Below are 25,174 nucleotides of genomic sequence, written 5' to 3'. Positions count from 1 at the left end.
TATGAGGCCATGGTCAGTGGCAGGGCAGATGCAGGTTACGCTAAGCTCTTACTTAATACTCCTTGGCACATCCACTTCCCCTTCATCCCACAATCTATAATTATAATAAGTTTTGTCTGTCCACATGGGTTGATTTGGTGTGCAGAGACTGATGCACACGTCGCGATTATTCGTCTGTGACTATCGCTGCTTGCTGGCATTGGTTACTGGCCCACGTCTCTCACTGCTCCCTGGCCTTGGTTGCTGAGCTCCAGCACCGTGTCTCCCCACCCCCCCCCCCCCACCCCGGCTCCCACTGCTCCACGTTCTCAGTTACTGGTTCAGGGAAAGGCAGGGAAGGCATGTGAGGAAGGATAGTGGGGGACAGCTTGGGTGAGTGAGCAGAGGGGGAGAGAGATGGGGAATGGACAACAATGGAGGAAGGGCCTGGATGGAAGGCATGGACTGCAGGGGAAGGCATAGTGGGTTAATGGCATGGGGAGGAGTAGGGAGGGAGTGGTTGGCATGGGAGTGGGTACGGGGTGATGGGTGGTATGATGGGAGAACAGCATGGGAGGTGTGGAATGATGGATAGGGATGGTGTAGGAAGGAAGAGTGGGATGAAGGATGGAATGGGGACGATATGAAGTATGAATAGGATGGATACTGCATGATAGGAATGACATGGGAAAGATGGAATGGCATGTGATGCAGATTTAAAGAAATGCTGTTGCAATAGAGATACTAATTTCACACAAGTATTTTGTGACTCTCTGCTCGTCTCTTTAATTGACAAGCTGCAGGTGGTCTAAGCATGTACCTCTTGCTTTTCCCCTCTCTGCTCCCTGCAACTTATTTGTGCTTTTGCCCTTTCTGATACTCAAGAACTAGCCAGGCAGTGATACAGAAGCAAGAAGTGGAAGAGAAAGAGATTGGTCATAAAGAAACACCATCATTTGATACTCTTATCAACCAGCTCAAATACTGATAGCTTGTGTACTTTAAAGGGTAGCTTAGAAATGTGATCTTCACATAGTGAGACACCAGGCAAAAATGGTCTGTATCCAGAGCAGAGGCAAAAGGTAGCACAGGTGCCAGCTTGGCAGAAGGCAAGGTCACATGTGTTCCGCTGCAGAGCACTTGGATGAGGAATGCAATGGGGCGGCCTGCAGAAAAAGGCTGATGCGTATGCATGCTGAAATGCTTGGTGCATTGGCAAGCAAGCTAGAATGCCTGTGGTTACTGTTAAGGAGTATGGAGGAGTCTAACATTAATCTTGCACATAACTTTGTGCACAGCTTGAAGCCTGTTCCTTCCAACGTAGAAGGGGGGGCCAATTCCATTAGCATACTTATGGTCCCAACCATGAGTTAGCATCTGATGACTAATACTCAGCTTCCATCACAGCTCAAGTAGAAGCCACTCAGTGTCTTATTGCTGCAGTGAAAGCTCAGACTGAACTCATGTAAACTCAGATTACTGCAGATACAAGAGTTTAAAGTGGTTTGCGGGATCCCATAGCAGTCCAGAAATCTATTCTCCAACGCATTGCTAGGATTGCTGAGGAACTGCCTTGAGAAAGTGGCTGCGGCACCATGGTACACAGAACTGCTTTCCTCTCTTCATATGACCACTGCCACTGGCTATTCCCTGTCAGCCAGTCACCATCTTTAATGGATCAAGTCATAAGTGCTGATCTCTGAAACAACCTGCTAATCATTTCTCCATGCTAATATGCCAGGTGCAGCAACTACCTTTTTCCCTCTGATTTAGCTAAGTTCAGTAGTTTACTCCGTTCCATGTCTTTCAATCTTGAGAACCAACTTTTTGTGTGACACATTGCATCAAAAACTGAAATGTAAGTACATAACTTCCACTTAGTTCCTTTTGTCCATGTTCCTTATTTCTTCAAAGAAATAGACAATAGATTTTGTTCACACGTGATCTCTCATTTATCATGACAGCTGCCAAACAATCAGAGCCTCCCATATCCATTCTACTAAGGAAAATTTATAGCTGACATGTACAACTTCTTTCATCCCAAGCATTTCAGCCCAGCATTCTCATAGAGTCATAGAGGTCTACAACACAGAAAAAGGCCCTTCGGCCCATGGAGTCTGCGCTGGTCAAACAAGTACCTAACTATTCTAATCCCATTTTCCAGTGCTAGGCCCATAGCCTTGTATGCCATGGCATTCTGTTGCAGTGTTCCAGTAGAAACTGACCTTGTGAAGTCTTCATCTCCCATCACATGTCGAGGGACTGGAGAATATCGTCCTGAAGTGATTGCTGGCAGCGGATATGTGGGTTTATTCTCAACTCCACCCATGTAACCCATACCAGAGTTCACATGATTATCAGTCAGGGCAGAAAATGCTGCATCAGAATGATAAATGCAATGAATTAGAAGAAACTGCTCAATTCCAAATGTTACATGCTAGCCAGAATAAATATGACTTTGTCTAGGATGCCCAGTACTTCAATATATTGGATTTTAAAATGTTGTTTCTTGAGAACTTGAAAGTGGGTTTACCCCCATGATCTCCAGACATAAACCCATTGTTTTCTTGCAGAGTACAAACATTTCCTGCCATAAAGACAGCGAAAATTACTGAGGTTCCAGACTGATCATAGTAAGAATGACAAGCTGCGGACTACGTGAGGCCAGAGAGTGGGCCAGCTCAGAATGTGGTCCAAGACAAGGAGTAAATCAGGCAGCAGTATATCAGAAGTGGAGCATGTCAGAATGAGAAGTATGTGAGATTGGGGAATAAATCAGGCTGTGTCTTGAATGTGTAAGAATAAGAAGTGCGACATGTTGTGTATAGGGCCAAAGTGCCAAGCGGGTAATGGATTCAGTTATGGAAAGTTTTATGGTTGTAGCAACAGGGCTGATAACAAACTATGATCCTGATGTTAAATTTGGTCTTGTTTGGAGCTGTTTGGCAGCAATGTGAATAGAAGTTCACCTCTGCTCCAGAAATTAGCCTCAGTGTATTTTAACACCTAGGCATCATTTAAATCCCACTAACTACTTCCTACCGATGAAGGCAAATTGCAGAGACTGCATGTAGAGATTAGCTAAGTGGCAGGATTGGCTGTTGGGGCTACTGGCAATTTAGGGCGAACTCAGTTTCATTAATCCCTTCCATAACTCATAGGTACTAGATAACTCTAGTGCCTATGCCATACAGCAGCTGAGATGAGCAAACCAAGTACATACTTATATTCAAATTTGGAATTTTCTCAGTCAGTTTGCCTCAGTTTCAAAATGGGCATAAAATTAAATAACTGAATCACTGCTCACATAATTGCCACGCAAACCCTATCTTCCACAAATTTTCATCCCTTATAGTAATATTGTCAGTAAGGTAACATTGTACAATTGACACACTGTAACTACTTACTGCTAGCATAGTCAGGAGGCGCGTATAAGTCATTGAGGTGACTGCCACCAGGTTTAGCAACTTTCAGATAAACCATATCTGAGGTATTCTTGAGAGCAGCCACAGCTTCTTCATGCCGTACTTCCTGCAGACTGATGTTATTGACCTGTCCAGCACAAAGAGCAAGGCATTCACATTTACACAGGAGAAGGCCGTTCAGTCCATAATGCCTGGGCAGGCTGTTTGAAAAATTAATCCCACTCCCCTGCTCTTTTCTCATAGTTCAACAATTTTTTTCCATTTTAAGTATTTATCCAATTTCCTTTTAAGAGTTATTATTAAATCTATTTCCATCACCCTTTCAGTCAATGCATTCCAGATCATAACAACTCACTGTGTAAAAGAAATTTTCATTTCCTCTCTGGTTCTTTTGCCAATTGCTTATCTGTGTCCTCTGGTTATTGATTCCCCTGTCAGTGGAAACAATTTCTGCCTTTGTACTCAAAACCCCATAAAACTTTGGACACCTTTATTGAAATCCCTCTTAACCTTCTCTGTTCTAAAAAGGACAATTCCACCTTCTCCAGTTTCTTCACATAACTGAAGTCCCTCTTCCTTGGTATCACTGTAATAAATCTCTTCTGCACCCTCGTCATCTTACCAAATTGTGGTGCCCAGAATTGGGTACAAAATTCTAGCTGAGGCCTAATCAGTGATTTATAAACGTTTAGCATAACTTTCTTGCTTTTGCTGTATTGATAAAGTGAAAGATGCATTTTTAAAGTAAAAAGCTTGATCAACCTGCCTTGGCACCTTCGAAGATTTGTGTTATGTAAAACCCCAGGCTCACTGTTCCTGCATCCCCATTAAAATTGTGTAATTTAGTTCATGGTGCCTCTCCTCATTCTTCCTCCTAAAATGCATTACTCTGTACTTCTCTACACAAAGCTTAATATGCCATCTTCCCATTTTACCAATCTGTCAATGTCCTCCTCACGTCTGCTGCAATCTTCCTCACTGTTGAATACAGTTCAGAGTTTTGTGTTATCTGCAAACTTTGAAATTATACCCTGTCCAAGATTATTAATATATAATCAAAAAATAAGCAATGGTCCTAATACCAACCTCTGTGTGACACCACTTTTGTTTCGAGCAGTCTGGAAAAAACTGCCCATCACGATTCCCTGCTTTCCGTCTCAGCCAATGTCAGATCTACACTGTCACTGCTCCTTTAATGCAATGGGCTTCAATTTTACTAACAAGTCTACCATGTGGTACTTTACCAAATATCTTTTGAATGTCTAGATACACAATAGCAACCACCTCTCAGTAAGTTACTTCATCCTTTGCTTCCTGCCTCAGCCAATTTTGGATCCAATGTGCCACTTTTCCTTGGATTCCATGGGCTCTTACTTTCTTGACCAGTCTACCATGAGGGACCTTATCAAAAGCCTTCCTAAAGTCCATGTAGACCACATCAAATGCATTTCCTTCATTGACAATCCTGGTTCCTCCTCAAAAAATTTGATCAAATTTGTCAAACACGGCCTTCCCTTAACAAATCCATGCTGACTAACCCTGATTAATCCGTGTTTCTCCAAATGCAGATATATTTTGTCCCTCTGAATTCTTTCTAGTAACTTCCCCACCACCGAGGTTGAAATGACTGGCCTGTAATTTCCCGGTCTGCCCTTTCTTCCTTTCTTCCCTCTTTTAATAATGAGACAACATTAGCAATCCTCCAGTCCTCTGGCACTACATCTGTGGCCAGAGAGGATTTGAAAATTACTGCCATGGCCCCTGACATTTCTTCCCTTGCGTCCCTCAACAGCCTGGGACACATCGGATCTGGGCCTGAAGATTTATCCACCTATAAGGCCGTGAAACCCACTTCTCTCTTTATGTTTCAGGAGAGGAGATGGTGTAGCGGTATTGTTGCTGAACTAGTAATCCAAAAACCCAGGATAATGCTCTGGGGACCTGGGTTCAAATCCCACCACAGCTGATGGTGGAATTAAAAGTCTAATGAGGACCATGAAACCATTGTTGATTGGTGTAAAAACCCACCTGGTTCACTAATGCCCTTTAGGGAAGGAAATCTGCTGTCCTTACCTGTTTTACATATGATTCTAAACCCACAGCAATCAGCTAGGGATGGGTAATAAGTGTTGGCTTGGTCAGTGACACCCATATCCCATGAATGAATAATTAAAAAAAAATTTCCTCTAGTATTTCACAGTCCTCCACCCTGATGTCTATACTTGTATCATCCTTTTCCATTGTGAAGACTGACGCAAAGGATTCATTGAGGATTGTACCCATGTCTTCCAGGTCCACACACAGATTATCTCTATGGTCCCTAATTGGCCTTACTCTTTCCCTAATTATTCTTTTGCACTTTGGGTTTTCCTTTATTCTACCCACCAATGCTTTCTCATGCACACTCTTAGCTTTCTTAATTTCCTATCTAAGTTCCCTCCTGCACTCTTTATACTCCTCTAGGGACTTTGCCATATTGAGCCCTCAATATCTGCCATAAGCTTCTCTTTTTTTCTTAATCCTAACCTTTATGTCCCTTAACATCCAGGGTTCTCTGGACTTGGTCCCCGCCTTTGTCTTTACGGGAACATATTTGCCCTGTACTCTCACTATTTCCTCCTTGAATGCCTCCCATTACTCTGACACAGTGTTATCTGCAAGTAACAGTCCACTTGGGCCAAGTCATATCTCAACTTAGTAAAATTAGCCTTTCCCCAGTTTAGAATTTTTATTCCTGGCCCAACTTTGTCCTTTTCCCTAACTATCCTAAATCTAACTGAGTTATGGTCACTATCCCCCAAATGCTCCCCTACTGATACGCCTACCCCCTGCCTGGGCTCATTCCCGAATATTAGGTCCAGAACTTCCCCCTCCCTTGTTGGGTTTTCTTTTCCTGCTGGCTAAAAAAGTTCTCCTGGATGCAACTTAAGAATTTTGCTCCCTCCTTACCTTGCACACTAAAACGATCCCAGTTAATACTTGGGTAGTTAAAATCCCCTACTATTATTGCCCTAATATTCTTACACTTCACTGAAATTTGACTACATACTTGATTCTCTATCTCTCCCTGACTGTTTGGGGACCTATAGTATACACCCAATGGCGTGTTTACCCCTTTTGTGTTTTTTACTTCTACCCATATGGCCTTATTTGATGATTCTTTCAAGATATTATCTCTCCTCACTGCTTTAATTGATTCCATGATCACTATTGCGACCCCCCCACTCTTCTATTCCCCTCTCTATCTCGTCTGAATGCCCTATAACCAGGAATGTTCAGCTGCCAATCCTGCCCTTCTTTTAGCTATGTCATATCATGCTCCCATGTGCCTATCTGTGCCCTCAGCTCATCTGTCTTATCCCTCAGGTTCCTTGCATTAAAATATATTCCATTTAGCCTTGCCAAACTCACTTCTTTCTTACCTAGCCTATGTTTCTTCTGCCTTCCAGGCTCACTTATTAGCATTTTAACTTCTAATTCCATCTCAGCTTCTCTCCTCTCTGAACTACTTTTCAGGATCCCATCCCCCTGCCAATTTAGTTTAAATCTGCCCCAACAGCATTAGCAAACCTCTCCATGAGGATGTTGGTCCTGCTCCTGTTCACGTGTAACCTGTCCAACAGGTTCCACCTCCCCCAGAAATGGTCCTAATGCCCCAGGAATCTAAAGCCCTCCCTCCTGCACCATGTCTCCAGCCACGCATTCATCTTCTCTATCCTTCTATTACTTTACTCACTACTGTGTGGAACCGGGAGTAATCTGGAGATTACAATGTTTCAAGTCCTGCTTTACAATTTCCTACCTAACTCCCTAAAGTCTGCTTGCAGAACCTCATTTCTCTTTCTTCCTTTGTCATCGGTCCCAACATGGACCATGACCTCTGGCTGTTCACCCTGCCCCTTCAGAATGCCCTGCAGCCATTCCGTGACATCCTTGACCCTGGCACCCGGGAGGCAACATACCATGTCTATGGTCGTAGAAGCACCTATTTACTCCCTTCACTAATGAATCCCCTACCACTATTGCCCTTCCACACTTCTTCCTCCCTGCCTGAGCAGCTGGACCGCCCACAGTGCCATGACCATGGTTGGCCTCCACAAGGGAACCGTCACTCTCACCGTTTTCCAAGGCAGAAAACGGTTTGCGAGCGAGATGCACTCGGGGGATTCCCTCATTATACCTGCCTGGTCCCCTTCTTCTGTCTGGCAGTCACCCACTCCCTCTCTGCTTGCACTTTGTTAAGCTGCGGGGTGACCATGTCCTGAAATGTGCTATCCACGAACCTCTCAGCCTTGTGAATGCACCGTAGTGCCCCCATCGGCTGCTCAAGCTCCAAAATTAGGAACTCAATTTGCTCCCTTCGGAGACACCTCCTGCACACATGGTCATCCAGACTGCCAAGAACATCTAGAATTTCCCACATAGTGCAGGATGTGCAAATCACAGCACAGAGCTCCCCCAACATATTTTAACTAAATAGAATATGGACCTTTGCTTTTACTTAACCCTTCCTACTTGAGTATAGTCTAGATGCTAAATCTTCTAGATAAACTAGATCCTCCAGGTGCTGCTAACTGCCTGTCCCAGGGTCCTCCTCTCACAGTCTTCTCTATATGCTGTTGACTACCTGTCCTGGGATCCTCTTCTCTCAATCTCACAATTCACTATAAAAATACATTTTAGCTTCACTTTCAAAAATAGTAAGGTAACTAAACATATTGATATGTATAAATATAAAACGGTGCTTACAGCAAGCAGTCGATCCCCTGTCTGGAGCCTACCATCTTTCTGGGCAGCGCCACCTTCAATGATTTTGGTAATATAGATACTGTTATCTCCAGGAATGTGCTGATTCCCAATTCCTCCAGCAATACTGAACCCTAAACCTAAGAGAAAGAGTATGAAAAACAATGTTATTTCTTTGTGGTATTGCAATGCTAAAGCAAGACTCTGGCTGTGATGGACATGAGGTGCCTATTTATAAGGGCTTTAACCATTAAAGAACACGTAAGACTTCTGGATTTGATTGGCAATTGAAAGAAACGAGACTGCCATGCCATGGAATGCCTTAATATTACAGTTCATAAATGCTTACTCAGCGCTGTTACAAACAATGATCTTGGGAGCCACACACACTATAACAGCGACTGCATGAGAGTTCACATTAAATAATCTATTTTGTCACAATGGTTGGCCGCAAACTTTGTATAATTGGGTGGCTAAGGCCATTGGAGGGTTTGTTGGCTAAAAAGAAATTTGCACTCACCTTGCCCCTTCAAATATCCAATAATTCAAAAAGGTCCAAACTTACCTGGAAGCTTTGTATTTTTTTCTATGAAACAACAGCTAATAAAGGTGGATATTCCAACACTTTAAGAGTGATTTCAAATTGTAGTGCCTCAATACTTTGTAATCTGTACAGTTTCAAGTAACAAATACTTTAAGCACTTCAGAATCTGGAAGAGCAGAAGAAGACTTAACTGGACAATGAAGAACATAGCATTGACTAGAGATATCTGTGGAAAGCCATTGCCAGAGATGGAGGGGGAGATTTTTGACTTGGCAGGGCGATGGGCATGGCAAGTGTGCTATCTGCCTGATGTCACCAGCAGAAAGTCTAACTAATTTTTGTGATAAGCCCCTAAGTAATAAAATTGGTGAGCAGTCAGAGTTGCATGAATGTGGACAGGGTGCTCCTGAATCAGAATGGATGAAATATGGTAAAATTGTCAGCTCCTCCTTGAAGATGAGCCAGAGAAACACCTCGCAACGGGTGAGATGATAGTTTGGAGACTGTGGAGGGATCAGCGGTGGACAGGACAATTCATGCTTCTCCTGGTCCCACTAAAGTCACTACTTAAAACTTACTATGAATGTTTTCAGAAAGGTTTCAAGCAGTCCCCTTAAGGTGGCACCAGATTGTTCAGTTCCATTGTGCAGAGTACATGCAGCACATGCTTAATAGAATGGAAGACCAAAATTGCATCGGGGTCCTAAATACAACAGTAGATATCCCAATTTAAATATATCAATGAGGCCCCTACCTGCTTTAGGCAGGAGTAGTGACAGCCTAAACGGAGACCTACTTGAAAACTGCATCAGCTGGGCCTCCAATAGCAAATCAAATGCAAGTTCTTTTTGAAAACTATGCATCTCGTTACTTCCCTGTTCACTCTGAAAAACAGAGTGAGATAAAAATCACCTCTAATGAGTGCAAAGTCCATTCTCTTTAGAGGTCCAACTTTTTTCCTTATTTGTGGCAATGGGATTCCTAAACTATCTATTACAACCTCCCCAGGGCCTCTTCATTACATGGGTTATGTTTCTAACTCACTGCATCTTGTAAAGGTTTTACCCCCTTTTATCTTTTCCCCATTAGAATTGTTGAATCTGCAAGCTCCAAAGTCATGGATGAGGGTTTCTGCAGCAGATGGGCTGAGGCAGGGGTGGAAGCAAACAAAGTTACAAGATAAAAAAATACGCAGTTCATATCATGGAGAGGATTATGGGGTTGTGAATTTGGCTTAGGGTCAGATAAGATGCCAGGTTGCAAACAACCAGATTCAGCCTAGGTAGTGGCCAGGCAGAGGGAATCAATGGCAAGGAAATAGAGTTTGTCGCTATCTGGAAGAATTGTAGCTATCTGGAAGAATTGTGACTGATCTAAGACCAGATGTTGGTCTAGCAGTCTGAGGACACAGAGATAGTGGAAGGGTCGAGAAAAACTGTGGAAAGGCAGAACTGAGCATAGCCAGCATACATGTAGCTGATCCCATGTCTGCAGATGATATCGTCAAGGGGCAAAATTTAGATGAGAAAGGTGGTTGCCAAGGATATAGCTTTGGGGATTCTGCAGGTAACATTGTTGGGCTTGAAGAGAAGCCATTGCTGGAGGTACTATAGCTATGATAAGATGGATAAGAATGGAACCAAGTGATGGTTGTCCCACTGAGCTGGACAACGAAGGAGGTTTCTGTGGTCAACCATGTTAAACACTGCGGAGAGGCTGAGGAGAATAAGGAGGGATAATGCATCACAGTCACAGTGACAAAAGATGTCATTTGAGACTTTGGTTAGGGCTGTTTTGGTGTTGTGGTAGGGCAGAAACCTGTTTGGAGAGATTCAAACAAGAAGTTTCTGGAAAGATGGGAAAAAATTTGAAGGCGACATGTTCAAGAACTTTGGAAAGCAAACAGAGATTTGAGATGAGGTAGTAGTGTTTGCAAGGACAAACGGGTCAAGAATATTTTTTTGTGGAAGGGCTGATACAGCAGTCTTGAAAAGGAAGGGTACAGTACCTGTGGATGGGGACCTAGTACAGATTTGTCGTCATTAGTGTAGTGGTAATGGAATGAATGGAGGAGGTGGATTTCAAGCATGAAGTGAGCTCAGAGAGGGTATAGGGGTAGATGAAGGAGGAACTGGACGGAGAGGTGTATTCAAGGTTAAAGTGGTGAAAGCCTGGGGAAGGTTTTCGTGAAAAGTGTATTGAAAGCAGTCTCAATCATAGTGGCAATGAAGTCCACAATGGGGATGGTCACTCAGTCCACTTGATCCTACCCTTTCATAACACTTTTATATTTTATTACAGTATGCAGTTATGTCATAAATAAATGCTATGTCCCAGCTTCAACCATTCCAGCTGGCATTCTGTTAATGTTAATCACCCTTGTTTTTAAGGTTGAAGAGCCATAGTTTATCAAATTGCTAATCTCTGCTCATCTACCACCAAAAAGCAACCTTATTTCTCTCTTCTACATCATTGCCTCTCGGGTCCCCTTATGTCACAGCCACCAGTATTCTAGGTGCAGACTGACCAGACAACTGCAGAGCTGGGGATTTCAACTCAACTAAATTGACAATTAAAAAAATATATATTTTTGCTTAATGCTGTTTAAGCATGGGAAGAGATGAGCCAACAAACACTCTTTCAATTTTCTCTTTGCAGGATCTATTTCATTTATTGATTACACACACTTTTTACTGCTACTTTTAATATATGGAACCTTGTATTTTTCCATAATGAACTTCATTTACTGCCGAATGTCCCACAAGCACATACTGTCAAGTCCTCTTGTCAGAAACTCTGTGTTTTGCTTGGTGCCTTCAAATCTGACTTTTTTGTATGAAGACTGTAATTGCAGGGTCATTTAGGTGGAAACAGAAGGAAGTTCACTGATTGCTAGTACTGAACATTCCAGCCCCTACCCCACATAGTATTTTCAGCATACCCTGCTGGGAACATCACTGAAATATGTTCAAGGGGTGAGTGTACAATATTGTGCATGCACAAACAACACCTGCTATTGGATCCCATTTTGTTCACCTAGGGATTTAATTCGGTACTTTACTAACACAGCAACTAGCTGAAGATGACAACAAAAATGAAAGTGCTTCTCATGATGTCTGGTTGAACACAAGGCATACTGTATGGTACCTGACAATGGCAGGCTCCATAGCATAACAAAATTGCATCATTAGAAATAGCATTATACAGAGGTTTAAATGACTGTTTAGTTCAGTTAACGTGTGCTGGCTAACATATTATTCTTGCCATTTCATAGGACAGCATGCTCATCATGTTCCACTAAACAGAGATAATAGGTGTGTTTTGTAACGTTCAAAAACTTAAAGCAACACTTAGTTAACTGTTGATTATTGCACCAACAGCTACCTCCAGATTTGTATTTCGCATCTGCTGTTTTGTTTCTTTTTTTTTCTTAGCACCCTCTATTTATTTTTGTCATGATACTGCATGATCTTATACTGGGTCAACTGGCCAGTTTTGAAAACTTTTATTCCTACTTCAGCCATAATTTAATCTCACACTTTTGTAGATTATCCATCTGAAATTGATTACTAAGATTTGGTTATGGCCATGAACTATTTCCAAAGTCAAACTGCAAGTTATTGTGCAAAATAATGGCAGATTTTAAGCCAGCACCTCCATCTAGCTAGGAAAGACAGGATTGTAGGGGTTAAAGGACAGAATTTTCCCAGCCAGCTAGAGGTAGGCTCCAGTGTGTGCAAGGCCAGAAAGTCAGGTCAGGATCCGAATGTCATCCCGCCCTCTTCCAGCTTTCCCCAGGGCAGGTTCCGAGTTCTGGCAGGAAAGCAATGAGCAGAGTAAGAAGGCAATTAAGAGCCTTTTTAAAAATGAATTCCTTCTTTCCCAACAGTGCAAGGCTTCCACGCTTTGTCTGCACCTCACCAGCATCACTGAGGTAATTACACAGTGAGAAGAGCTTATTCAGTGAAATGAGCTTCTTCAGCGAAACTGACGAGCCGGGGAGGATTTGATTATTACACTGAAGAGCTCCAGTTATGATTTCTGTTCAAAGCACTTCTTCACTCAGACAGTGCTATCACTCTTTGACAGGTGATGGTCAACCTCTTGCAAGGTCTTCAGATGTCTAGCAATTCATTCACCTTCAGCTGCACTTCCCTGTTACCAGATTTCACCACAGCATGGGAGCACCTTATGCAGCTCCGCCTTCTACCTCTGTTCAAGGACTAGGGCAGAAATCACATCACCACTGACAGCTCCAGCAGAAGCTACATCATCAACAGTATCAGCTACCCTCTCCTCAGCCATATGCCCCTTCACAAAACAGATGGGATAGACACCATGACCCAACTGGAAGGAGCCGATGCCCTCAGCACACAGTCCACAGGCAGAGGATCAGTCCTCTGGATATGTCTGAGCACCAATGCTTCAGGAGGCTTAGCTGTCATGGCAGGTCACTGCTGACATCTACAAACTCCTGAAACAAAACCTCCTTCCCAGTGGACTTGGTGGGCATGCAATGCTAATGGCTGACAAGGTGCCCGTCAGTGTATGGCTACCCTTCCCATCCCTCAGGTCTCTGCCTCTAGCCAAATTGTGTGTTCTCTTCTCTTGCAAGAAGAGAATACAGAGAGGTGTGAGTTTTTGGCAAGGCTTGTGTGGAGGGGAAGGAAGTCCGCCACTTATAGGGGGTCATTGTGAGTCATGGATGTGAGGGCAATAGGCTGAGGCAAAGTGAGTGTTAGCTGTTTGAATGGGAGTGAGAGATGCTGACAGAGAGAAATGTGTGGAGCTGCAAGCTGGGTTGATTTGAGGAGTGTTGTGCAGGAGAATGCGGGAAAATCAGTGTAGGGCTTGGTACCTGAAAGTGTCATGCCACTTACCTATCATAACCTCCTGAGGTCCTGGATCTTCTTGGTGCATTGTCTCCAGTTTGAAAGGAGTAACTTTTGCTGCTGACCTTCTTTGCATCCATGCCTGCTTAATTAGAGAGGTTGTTCTCATCCTTCTATCCTTGGGGTTCATTGCATTCACTCAGATCCCACAGCAGGGCCTCCAGAACAGAGTAAAAGACTTGGAGAACAGCCTTCCCATGCCTCCTTTCTATTCATGTGGTTGCAGCAGCCTCAAAAGTCCAAATGCTGGTGAGCCCTTATACCCCATGTCAAATAGTTCTGAAGTTGTACACAACTCCCTTCTTTAAGTCTGCAACAGGGGACATCAGCTGATTAAGGTGATGACCAAAGCTCTAATTGCCAGGGACGAACAATACATCACATTGCTTGCTAACTTCAGCAGTCAAGAGGGAAGAGTTTGTGATTGGTCCTGAAAATTAGAAATCCATTTGACAGAATGGACATTACATCTCATCCATCCTCCCTATTGGTCGGGGAGTCTGGGGGTGGGATGCTAATGCCATTCTGGGAAAAAGCATAAGCAAAGAAATTAGGAAATCAGGTTCCTGCCCAGAAAATGGTTCCTACTGTTCCAGCAGGGCCTAAGTGGAGAAGATTCTGCTCAAAGTTGCAGCTATCACTAGTCCACACACTTGCTGCATCATTCCCTCACCCCCAACATTTTAACTGATCTGCTTCAGGCTGCACGTTCAGTACCCACCCAGACAAGTGGGGTCCTAACTAATAGATCAAAAATCATGCTCCAATAATATCATACTTATCCCCAGTTCATCTTAATTTGAATTTGCATATCCTCCACCCATTCTTGTACCTGCCAGCTAAACCTAGCTGGTTTGGTGTCAGATCCCTTGAAGCAGTATAAAAGCGCTTTCAGCTGCAGCTCACTAGGTCACAGCACCTTTTGCTGCCAGGATTGTTGGGAGTATTTCTAACTTCCAGATCACAACTTCTATACTTTTGCTGCCCAACAATGCCTTAGGTTAGGACTCTCTACTTATTATGGGATCAATTCTTCTGAACATAGCTAAACTTGGATGAGAAATATCAGCTTCAGCAACAACCATAGCAATCACGTATGCCCCTCAGAATAGATTGGGGTTGGGGGCTGTGGTGTGGGGGAATGGGTGGGTGGGGGGGGCATGGGTAGGCTGTACAGAGGAGGCCACACCCAATACACAGACTCCAGAGGCTAAGAATCATCTTGCTGGACCTCACTGAGAAACAGTGCTGGAGGAAGCAGTGTTTCTCCAGGCAGGCTGTTGCAAACCTCTGCTGACCTCCTGCAACAGGACAGACTACCTGATAGATAGGAGGGCATGCCATGCCAGTGGCCCTCCAAATCCCCACAGTTCTGAATTTATACATCACTATCTCCTTTAAGACTGTAACAGGGGACATCAACTGTATTATGGAGGTGACCAATGCTCTAATTATCAGGACTGAGCAATACAACACATTCCCCACCAACCTCAGCAGCCAAGAAGGGAGACTTTGGTGTTGGCTTTCTTCAATCGCACTGTCCTTTGGTCACCGTTAGGAATGTGAGCTGGTAATGTTCATTACCAGAAAAGAATACCACTTTCCACCATCAAGCAGGTCCCTGTAATTTAAATGAGGCTCAAAGCTGGATTTAGTTCAGCCTTCACACCGGCACAGATAGATTGGCCACTTCAGTGACGTCATAGCAGTTGAATTTCTCGGCCTCTGAATCTGGGAAAGCCTAGACACTGTGTATTACTTAGACATGGAATACTAGGATATGGTGTATTACTGAGACTAGGAATACTCAGCTATTGCATATTACTGAGACTGGGAATGCTCAGAAACTGTGTACTAGATTTTCATGTGCTGTTTTGGAATGGAGTGGAGATGGGTGACCAAAAAAACTGGCACCAACATAATTCCTTATGAGCTTCCATCTGAATTCAGGAAATTTTCATGGGCTGCTGGGAGCTAAGTAAAGTTAAACAACTCCAATCTGTCAGGAACAGGGTTGGCAGCATGGAAAAAGCTCTACCTGATTGAAAAAAGTGGAAGTTTTGAAGAAAAACTATTCCACAGTAATGGGATTTTAATAACATTAACATTTCCCTACTCTTTTCCAGGTTCCAGCCCTCTATCTACCCTAGCCAATTTGCAGAATCAGGTGCTTTCATGTTTTAAATTCAGGCACAGAGGGCAGCAACAGCAATGGCTGTCAAATTGGGCCAGAATGTGGCCCACTCCCCCCTGGTGTCCTACCTCAAATTTCACCACCCCCTACCTCTCCCCAGCCATTTAATTGGCCACCAATTCTGATGCCTCACCAATTAACACATCATCTCTGCCAAAATCAGAACCTTTGTCTGCTTCCCATTGGAGACAGATTTGAGATCTGGAAACAAACCCCACTCCCAAATCTTGCCTCCTCAGCAAAACTGCAGCCCTCAGTATTACTGAGATTGGAAATGTTCAGGCACTGTGCATTACTGAGACTGGGAAAGTCTCAGTACTGTTATTGAGGCTGAGAATGTTTGTGTTACTAAAAGCTCGGAAAGCTCAGCTGCTGCTTGCATAATTGAGGCAAGAAATGCAGAGATACTGTTTGTGTTGTGTATCCAGAAGTAATTGTTCATATTCATATTTTGGAAAGAAACACTTACTTTAATGTCGTTGCTTTGACTTTGGAAGAAGAGATACCAACAGAGCTTTTCAAGAGCTATTACTACATCTGCCCACGGAAAAGAGGTTAAAATAACAAAGAAACCAAGAGTTGACACAGGGAGAGGATGGGTAGTTAGTTCTACCTTTCTCTTGTTTCCTTGTCTGTGTGCCAATACCACTGATCACCACAAAATCAGACGTTAAAAAGTTACCTTTGGGTCCTTTTAAAAGATTCACTTCTAATATAGTCTCTGTAGCTGGCTGTCTTCTACGAACTAATAGTCGAACAACAGGTCCTGCCTCCTTCAGCGCCTCCACCGCTTTACTATGAACGACTTCTGAAACATCCACATCGTTGACTCGCAGCACACAGTCATTGACTCTGAAAACACCAACAGCAATCAAGGATGAGGTTTCCAGGAGTAGACAGAATGAACATATCCTACAAAGTGGACATGCTTCACCCATTCCTAAAAATAATTTGATTTTTAAATTATTCACCAGTATTGAAAATGTTACAGGGTGCAAATGGTGATACAAAAGGTGAGGCTGAGATGGTGAAAATTAAAATGCACAGAGAATCAAGGTCCATCAAGATGCAACAAAAATGGTACAAGAAGAAGCAGCAGTTATGGGGCAGAATTTAATTACATCTACCACCCCCCAAACACCCCCAACCCCAGAGTGGACTTGGAATCAGGGGGCATTGAATCAGGAGGAAAGGTGAGCGATGGAGTACCCGTCAACTTCCCGGCTGCCCCCTGCGATTGTGTCAGAGCGAAGAAGGTTGATGACGACTTTCCCACCAAGAGGTTAATTGAGGCCACCTAAGGGCACCATTGGTATTCTACTGTTGTTGGAGCAAGGGTCTGGGGAGGGGAAGAACCATACAACACGTGAAGAGGCCGCCTAGTAAAATCTGGCAGCCTCCCTGTGGGCTCAGGGGGCGCAGTGCCCTCTTGATTGGGCACTCTGTGGCCCATAGAGAGCCCCCAGCCAGCAAGGACCGCCCCAGCTTAAAGAGCCCGCCTGCCCTCCACAAATTACTACCCACCCCCTCACCCAATGCCAGGTCCTGTCTGACTGGCCCAGGCGAGCCTGACCCACTCTACTGAGTTTCAGGGCCTCCACCACGGGAACTGCTCCAGGGCCAGCTAGCTGTGGCTACAACTCCTGATAGCACTGTTGGGACTGAAGAGCTACCAGCTCTTTGATTGGCTGGCAGAGCTCGGAGGCAGGATCTTCACCTTTAAAAGCACAGAAGCCCCGAAGGCAGGCAACTGACTGCCTAGTTGAAACTTAATCTTATTGGGGCTTTTTAAAATGGCCACAGCGGGGCTGTCATTGGCTTTCCAGCAGATGGACGGGGCCACTGCCACAGCCACTGAATTCAGCCCATGGCGTGCATTGGTTTGGTCTTCTCAGAGGCTGTGGTATGTTGTAAATCCATAGCTTGTATTTCACGTTATTCATGACATGAATATAGGAATGGGGTAAAATATCCAACTGTGAACTCCCACATGCAGCCACGCAGTTCAGTAGTACATATTGGGAAATCATATGCGCACTGCTTGTAATTTTCTTACCATACTGGGAAGGAATTTATGAACTATGCTTGTACCATTTCCCCACAAGATTAGGAATGCACAATCGGTTAATTCACCATACTGGAACAGAAGGTAATTTGGTTTATCAAGCCTGTTCCTCCATTTTGTTAGCAATGATTGCTCTATCGTTCGAATTCCAACTTCCTGCTTTATCTTTAAAGGAGAAATTCAGCAATTTCAGAGAATTGGGGCTATAGTGTGGTAATCCTATCTTTAACTGTAATTCCATTTTGTAAGTTTCAACACTGGCTGTTTACGTTCATGCATAAACCTTCATATCCCTTAATATCTTTACTTCTGTTTTTTACATATCTCAATTGACTTTATATCTACAGCCTTCTGAGGCACATTCTCACAGCCTCATGTGTAGGTAAATTTTTCTTGGACTCATTTTTAACCAGCTAGCTCAAATTCCATGATTAGGTCTCTTTGCTCTTGATCCCCTAACTAAAGAGAAGAATCTATCCGTATCTAGCTTGACAGTTCTTGGGATTTCTTTAAGCAAATTGATCAGACCATCGTTTAACCTTCTCAACTCCAGGAATTTTAATTTAAGGTTACCCAGTCTCTCATCAGAGCTAACCCCATCATCTCAGGCACTTTTTTCCTAAGGTCAAAATATTTTCTTAAAATGTACATCTAAAATTAAACACAATATTCCAAATGAGGTAGCATTTTGTTTATTTTATAATCTTGTGATGCTGTTGAAAAGAAAAACCAAGGCTAGTATATCCCACATGTGCGCTGAGTGATCTTTTGGCCTCAAAGGCATGTCTGGACAAACAGAATGGTAAAGAGAACTATCTGTTTCTGAACTGTTAGTGCAGCTATGCTCGGAATTTCACAAACAACCCGAATAACCAAATGGGTTCATATTCATAATGATCAAACTCAATTAAAACTATAGATAATCAAGTAAATTCAGCACGAGCTACCACTCCCAGGATGGAGGTAGATGTGAATGTGTATTGTAGTATCCACCGCAGAGGCCACTGCATTCAATTCATTACATTGGTTTTTCATGCTGGATTTCAATAATCAGAAAATTAAGAATACTGTGAATCTGGCATTCTGCCTTCTATGTTCTCTTCTTTAATCCACTGTCCTGTTTAGTGAGACCCTGCAATGAACATTATCTGAAAGTCTACAATTTTACCTGAGAGCCTTCTTTTTGGCAACAGATGCTAAGATATACATGTGTAACTGTATCTAATATCCCCTTCCCCTCCAGTGAGAGAAGGCAAGAAGAAATACAAATCATAGAGGTGGTGAAAAGGAAAAGAGAAATGCAGAACAAGATAAAAGAATCTTTGAGATAATATGTTAATGCTCTTGACTGTCTCTTGCAACCCAGGTGATAGCTGCTGCTTTTTACTATCTTTATGCTTCTGATGCAAATTAATGCTACAGGTCCATGCTTTTGTCTGCAGATATTCAACGTTGGCAGCTTTGCATGAAGAGATGTAAGAAAATCATACCCCACAATAACCTGGGCCCATATAATAATGTGTACCGTAACCTGAGGCTCTGTAACATGCTTCTGCAGATTCTGTTGTAGAATGGTGCCTCCACATTGTTGCTGTGCAAAATCAATCCTGCTACTGGCCTGAAGGGCTAAAGAGCTTCATGTACTCATCTCAGGGTCAGATGGCTAGGAGTAAGAGGTTTACACTCTTTTAAGAGATCACTGTATTCTCGTTTTATCTAGCATGTGATAGGTTGCACAGATTAAAAATCTTCCATTGTGTGATCTTAAAAAGGAAAAACAAATAATCAATTTTTAAGATGTTAGAAACAAGAGCTCTACATCTTGGCAAAACAAATAAATGTATAGAATTTCTGAGGCCCTTGGATCTAAACCTTGACATATTTATAAGCAATGCCACACATGTAGTAGATGGCACAGATTTGCTTTCCAGAGTACAATTTTGAGGATATTACCTTGGTGTGTGTTCAAAGGTATCTACCAATTTTTGCAACATGTAAATGAGATGAAAGGAATGCTAATGGTTCATGCAATACAACAAGGGGGCAGAGTCAGATTGCTCTCAATCCAAAGCTAAGGTAAGTATCCAGTAGTAATAGGATATCAAGGACAGCATGACTCACTTCAAAAATTCAAATTGGGAATAGTATTCTGCTCATATGTTCAAAATTGATCAACAAAGAGTAATTATCTGACAAACAAGAAGCCCCTGTGCAGCATAATCTCTACTTAGTTGTTGAGCATATGGAGGGAGGGAGAACTCATGTGGAGTAAAGATGAAGCAATTCCAATGTAGGCATTGTCAAAAATGACTGAGAAGGATGTTCTCCAACATGATTAATGCAGGAATGAACAACTTTGTGTTCTGACAGATTGAGCAATTTGACTGCCCCACCAATTCAGCTGGGTCATCAACAGCACCCCAGTGAACATCATGACTAAGCCTTGCCAAATTCAGCATCCAGCTCCAACCACCACTAACAGCCAACCTGCTTGAGAGCACAAAGGGTGTAGGGGCTATTTACCATCAGTGAGCGCACCTCTCAATGCAGGAACACATGTAACTTCTTACTGTACAACAGCTCTTATTGAACAATGTCTTTTCTGCAAGTTACTAGTTAGTTACCCAAGTCGTCCATCCATCGCGGCGGCCCCACCAGGGATAATTTTGGTAATAAAAATCCCAGGATCATCTGGAACATGAGGATTGTCGATTCCTCCAGCAATGCTAAACCCCAGGCCTGAATTACCCTGTAAGGACAGAATTCATCAATTGTTGATTCAACCAAAACTCCATAAATTGATTATCTTGCAACATACCAAATCATTCAGTTAAAATTAAATCAGGTCTTGGTACTCTTGACAACAGGCTTCAATGATTGCCAGCACACTGAGGCCCAGGGCTTGCTCTATACGTAATAAGGCCCAGCCCTCAATTATTGCAAATTAACAGAGGCCTATGCCTTACGACTCAAAAGGTAAGGCACAGACCTCGTTATAATTTTGCTGAAACCTCAGCATTCCTTTAGCTACATTGGGCCAGAACTTCTATGGAGTGGCAATCACTATTGGATTGCCATTCCATTCCTTTTTACTTATCCAGGTCAGGATCTGCACATTTCTCGCCCGATCTTCTGTTCCGGGCCTGCTGAGAAATGTGCAGTGCCACAGCTCCAGACTCCTTCCAGTGCAGGGCAGTAGCGTGGGGGAGAATGAAGTCACGCCTACTTTTTACAGCACTAGCTGTCATAAACCAGGTAAATTTAAAGGTCCCAGCCACTTTGAGAAGCAAGGGAGAAGGTAAGTGTGTAAGGTAAATGGGTGAGGGGTGAGGGTTGTTGATAGGTTGGGTGGTTGTAGGGGTGGGTCGGGTGGTCGGGAGGGTGGTCAGGTGGAGTTGGGTGGCTGAGGGGGCAGGCGGTCAAGGGGGTCAGGTGGTCTGAAGGGTGGGTGGTCTAGATGGTAGCCAGGGAGTAGGGGTGGTTGGGAGGTTGGTTGGGGGGATGGAGAGAAGTCATGGGTGGGGTGGTCAAGGGGCGGGGGTTAGTGGAGGGTGGGGTTGGAGGGTAGTTATGTGGTTGGGGTAGTCGGGGGGTCAGAAGGACAGTCAGGGTGAGAGGGGTTGCGGTGTGGTGAGTAGTCAGGGGTGGGGGGGAATCGGGGGTGGAGTTTGGGGGTGGTCGGGAAGGTAGTAGGGTGGGAGTTGTTGGGGATGGGGTAGTTGGGGGTGGGGGTTGGTAGGTAGTCTGGTGGTCAGGGGGATAGTTGGGTCGGGTCGGGTCGGGGTGATAGTCTGGGGGCTGGTGGTAGTCAATGCGGGGGTTGTAGTGGGTGATAGTTGGGAGTAGGGTGAGTAGTCAGGGGTAGTGGGGGGTCAAGGGGTGTGTCAGGTGGTCATAGTAGAGTGGGGGTGTGGTCGTGAGGGTAGTTGGGGGGCCCAGTGAGAGATTGGGGGGTCAGAACCAGGTTACCAGAGTTAGAAGTGGCTTTAATCCTTCTAACTTTTCCTGGGTAACTATCCTGCTAAGAGAATCGGAACCATCCGAAGTCTCTGATTTAAATTGGAATGTCAGATGGTTCCAGGTGTAGGATAACTGCCCAATGGAAGTTTAAGCTTTCTGGGCAATTCCTGTGCAATCATTGTGTGGGGGGGATCGCCCAATGCATCTTCTGGGGTACCTCTGGAGTATAATGCCCGGGAATGGATGTTCTGGGCCATTAAGGCCCAGACCTTGATCTGTTAACTCCAATCCCCCGATTATTGCTGATTCACTTGAAAACCCACACTCAGACCTTCATTCATCTAGAAACACCTGTATTCACACGGAACCTGCACTCAGCCAGAAACACACTCAGACACACAAGCTCACAGAAGCCCAGATAGATACAAAGAATTTCTCTGATGGCATAGTTCTTAATGCTTAATGCTGTAATTTTGAATTATATATATATGGGACCATGGAACATGATTTAATTGAAATCAACTCTGGAAAAGGTCAGCTGATATATAAAAAACAAATTGTTCTAATTTGGCTATACGGTCTTCAATGGTTAGAAATATAAATGAGACCATTTTGGCACCCTGCACTGAGCTAAAAAATTATAATTCTGTAATATTATTATGCTACTCCCAAACTCTTGACAGCCCTGTCATTGATCTCTGTAGAGTCAGTAATCGGGGTGCCTGAGCAAGTATCTGCTGAGCACTAGCCTGTTGATATACTAATTGAAGCTTTTATACAAAACAACAGCACTAACATCAAAGAATTGCAGGTTAAGGCGAAGGGTTACAGAACCAATACAAACTGCAACTTTTGTGCCAGTGACCACATTGAAACCAGTCACATAGCTTATGCATGAGATGCCTTTGAAAAGCAAAATTTTGACTCATGAATTGCCAGATAGCTCGTTCAAGAACATTGTCATGTACAATGCAGCAGCAGTACTTCATTGTAACGAAACATCCTCATCTCATTTTTTTCATATCATACATGCAGCCTCAAAGGTTGTTCACTCATTTTTTGTAAAAATAAGTTCTTATTCTCCCATAGATGCAGACCTTGGTTTGTAGAGTACCTCCGCAATATTGTGAGGGAGTCTGTGTTTTTAATTTAATTTGTATTTTTTGAGGCAGACCCTAACTAAAGCAGAAACTGAACTGGAAAGGGAACAGAAAGGGAAACAGAACGGGCTGGATTTTCACCGAGTCAGGATCACTCAGGAGCCCTTTAAAAATGGGGGGCTGGGTCCCGATTCCGGGATTCCTGACCACATTTCCAGGGTTTCTGATTTTCAGGAGTGCCTTTAAGTCTGGTCTGGTTTGAGTTGTGAGCCAGCACCCTGCACTCCTGACCTGGCTGGCTCCATTGTGGGATAGGCATGTCTTGGTCCTTCGCAATTTTCATGGGGTCGGGCCAGCTTTTCAAAGAGTCATGGTTCACGGCACCTCAGAAGTGTCGTGAACCACAGTCTGCATGAGGGAACCTTTTGAAAGATGAGTTCAAAAGGTCCTCCTCATGCTGCTATGCCAAGGTATGCACTCATTCACTCCCATGGCTCCTCATGCCCCTCATGCCAAGGTATGGCACTTGCATTCCCATTCACCCACAATACACTGTATAGAAGCAATGAACCTTATGGTGATAGTAGGATGTGTTAAAAAAAAGCTTAAAAAAAGTTAATTGACAGTTAAGAAACTTTCTGGTTTCTTAAAAAAAACTCATTCTTACTACAGCCAATAAAAGTGTCAATCATTCAGATCCTTTAAACTCCTCAATAGCTGAAACTGCAAACACTTAAAACCTCTTTATCTTGAGTAAATAAACACTGTAAAATTGACAGCAAAGATCACAGAGACAGAGTTGTCAATCAAGCTATGTTTTCCCTGGGGCTCAGGCATTTCAACAGGCTAATGGATTTCTGGGCTCTCAGCCAAGCCTCATTATTTGTTCTTGGTTGAGAGGCTTAACATTCCACATGTTTGATAAGCATCACTCAGGTGTATTCTTCATACTGTTTCAAGGTTCCTTGCTCCCCTAACCATAATGATAACCATGAAATCAGAAGAAGTTTCAATCTTACCTTAATAGATATTTGTACCATTGGAATGTTTGCAGTAAAAACAGACTCCATATCTGACTTCTAATAATTACGGGCTTTTTCTCAATTTATTGCCTTTATCCTGTTTTAATATTGTAGCACTCGGGACACAGAACATTCCATATTGAGTGAATTGCCCAGATTTTCCTTATTACCTTCCACTCCTTTAATCCTTTTTTCCCCACAAAGATCAAGCTATCAAATTCAACTGTGGGCAATTCGGCTTAATTTATCATGCCTTATGCATGTTCTCACAGCATACCAGGCATAACAGTTGGTCATGGTATGCAGCCAAAAATTTATCAGTTACATCATTTCAGTCAATTGAGCTCATATTACAGTGCCTCAAATCTGGGACACTCACTGGCCTCAAATCTGTCCAGCCTGTCTCCAGTAGCCCTGACATGCCAGTTGGCAGGGCTCTGGGGACTGGAACCAAAGGTCCAGTTATCTACAAACACTCCTGCACTGAGGTGGCTAGAAAGTAGAGCCAAAAGAAAATGAGATCTCGCCCACCTCATTAAAATACCAACACTGGTCATGCATTCTGTGGGAAGGCCCCAGGAAATCCTGGAAAGAAATGCTGGGATGTTGATGTAATAGGTCCCAATAGCTTTTCTGTCCAATATATGCCTGGAAAACACCTATACGTACATTTGATAGAAGTATGGAGGGGAATTTGAGGTGTGCCACAACTGAGGAATGGAATGTGGTGTCAGGTCCAGCTGGTTTGTTTTAGGAAAGATGCTCATTCCCATGATCTCTATACTCCTTTCCTAATCACATGTAAAATAGAACCTCTATCTCTATATAATCCCCAATCCTGAACAGATTTTGAATCCATATACTTTTGAAGGTATAAACTGATCTGGAATTTACTACATATTCTCAGAGGTTTTCCATATAGCCAGCATTATCTATTTTGAATCTTGCTTGAGGCAGGTTAATTTTCTAAGTGTGTCATCAAGTTTTGTGTCCATATGCTGAGGCTAAATTGCCTGCTTTACTCTACCTATCTATACTTTTCATTACTTTTAAGATCTGTATCATGCAAGTGGCTCCACTATTTAAGAAGGGTTGTAGAGATAAGCCAGGGAACGACAGACCAGTGAGTCTCACATCACCAGTAGGGAAACTATTGGAGAAAATTCTGAAGGAGAGAATCCATCTCCACTTAGAGAGGCAAGGTTTGATCAGGGATAGTCAGATGGCTTTATCAGAGGGAGATCATG

General features: G+C 43.4%; 1 protein-coding gene across 1 annotated transcript in view; it reads right to left on the bottom strand.

Moving 5' to 3' along the window:
* The window catches only part of dlg3 (discs, large homolog 3 (Drosophila)), a 237,362-nt gene that overhangs the window by 187,899 nt on the left and 24,289 nt on the right, over window positions 1-25,174 (bottom strand). The window contains exons 3-7 of the mRNA XM_041196283.1: window positions 20,470-20,594; window positions 16,463-16,632; window positions 8,154-8,290; window positions 3,387-3,531; window positions 2,205-2,355 (exon numbers count right to left, since the gene is read on the bottom strand). Of these exons, the coding sequence (XP_041052217.1) occupies window positions 2,205-2,355; window positions 3,387-3,531; window positions 8,154-8,290; window positions 16,463-16,632; window positions 20,470-20,594 (728 nt within the window). The remainder of the gene's footprint in view (window positions 1-2,204; window positions 2,356-3,386; window positions 3,532-8,153; window positions 8,291-16,462; window positions 16,633-20,469; window positions 20,595-25,174) is intronic.

The sequence above is a fragment of the Carcharodon carcharias genome, chromosome 9 (genome assembly GCF_017639515.1).
Source record: "Carcharodon carcharias isolate sCarCar2 chromosome 9, sCarCar2.pri, whole genome shotgun sequence".
In the NCBI taxonomy this organism is placed as follows: domain Eukaryota; kingdom Metazoa; phylum Chordata; class Chondrichthyes; order Lamniformes; family Lamnidae; genus Carcharodon; species Carcharodon carcharias.
Note: the sequence above shows the minus strand (reverse complement) of the source record. Positions and strands in the feature narration are given on the sequence as shown.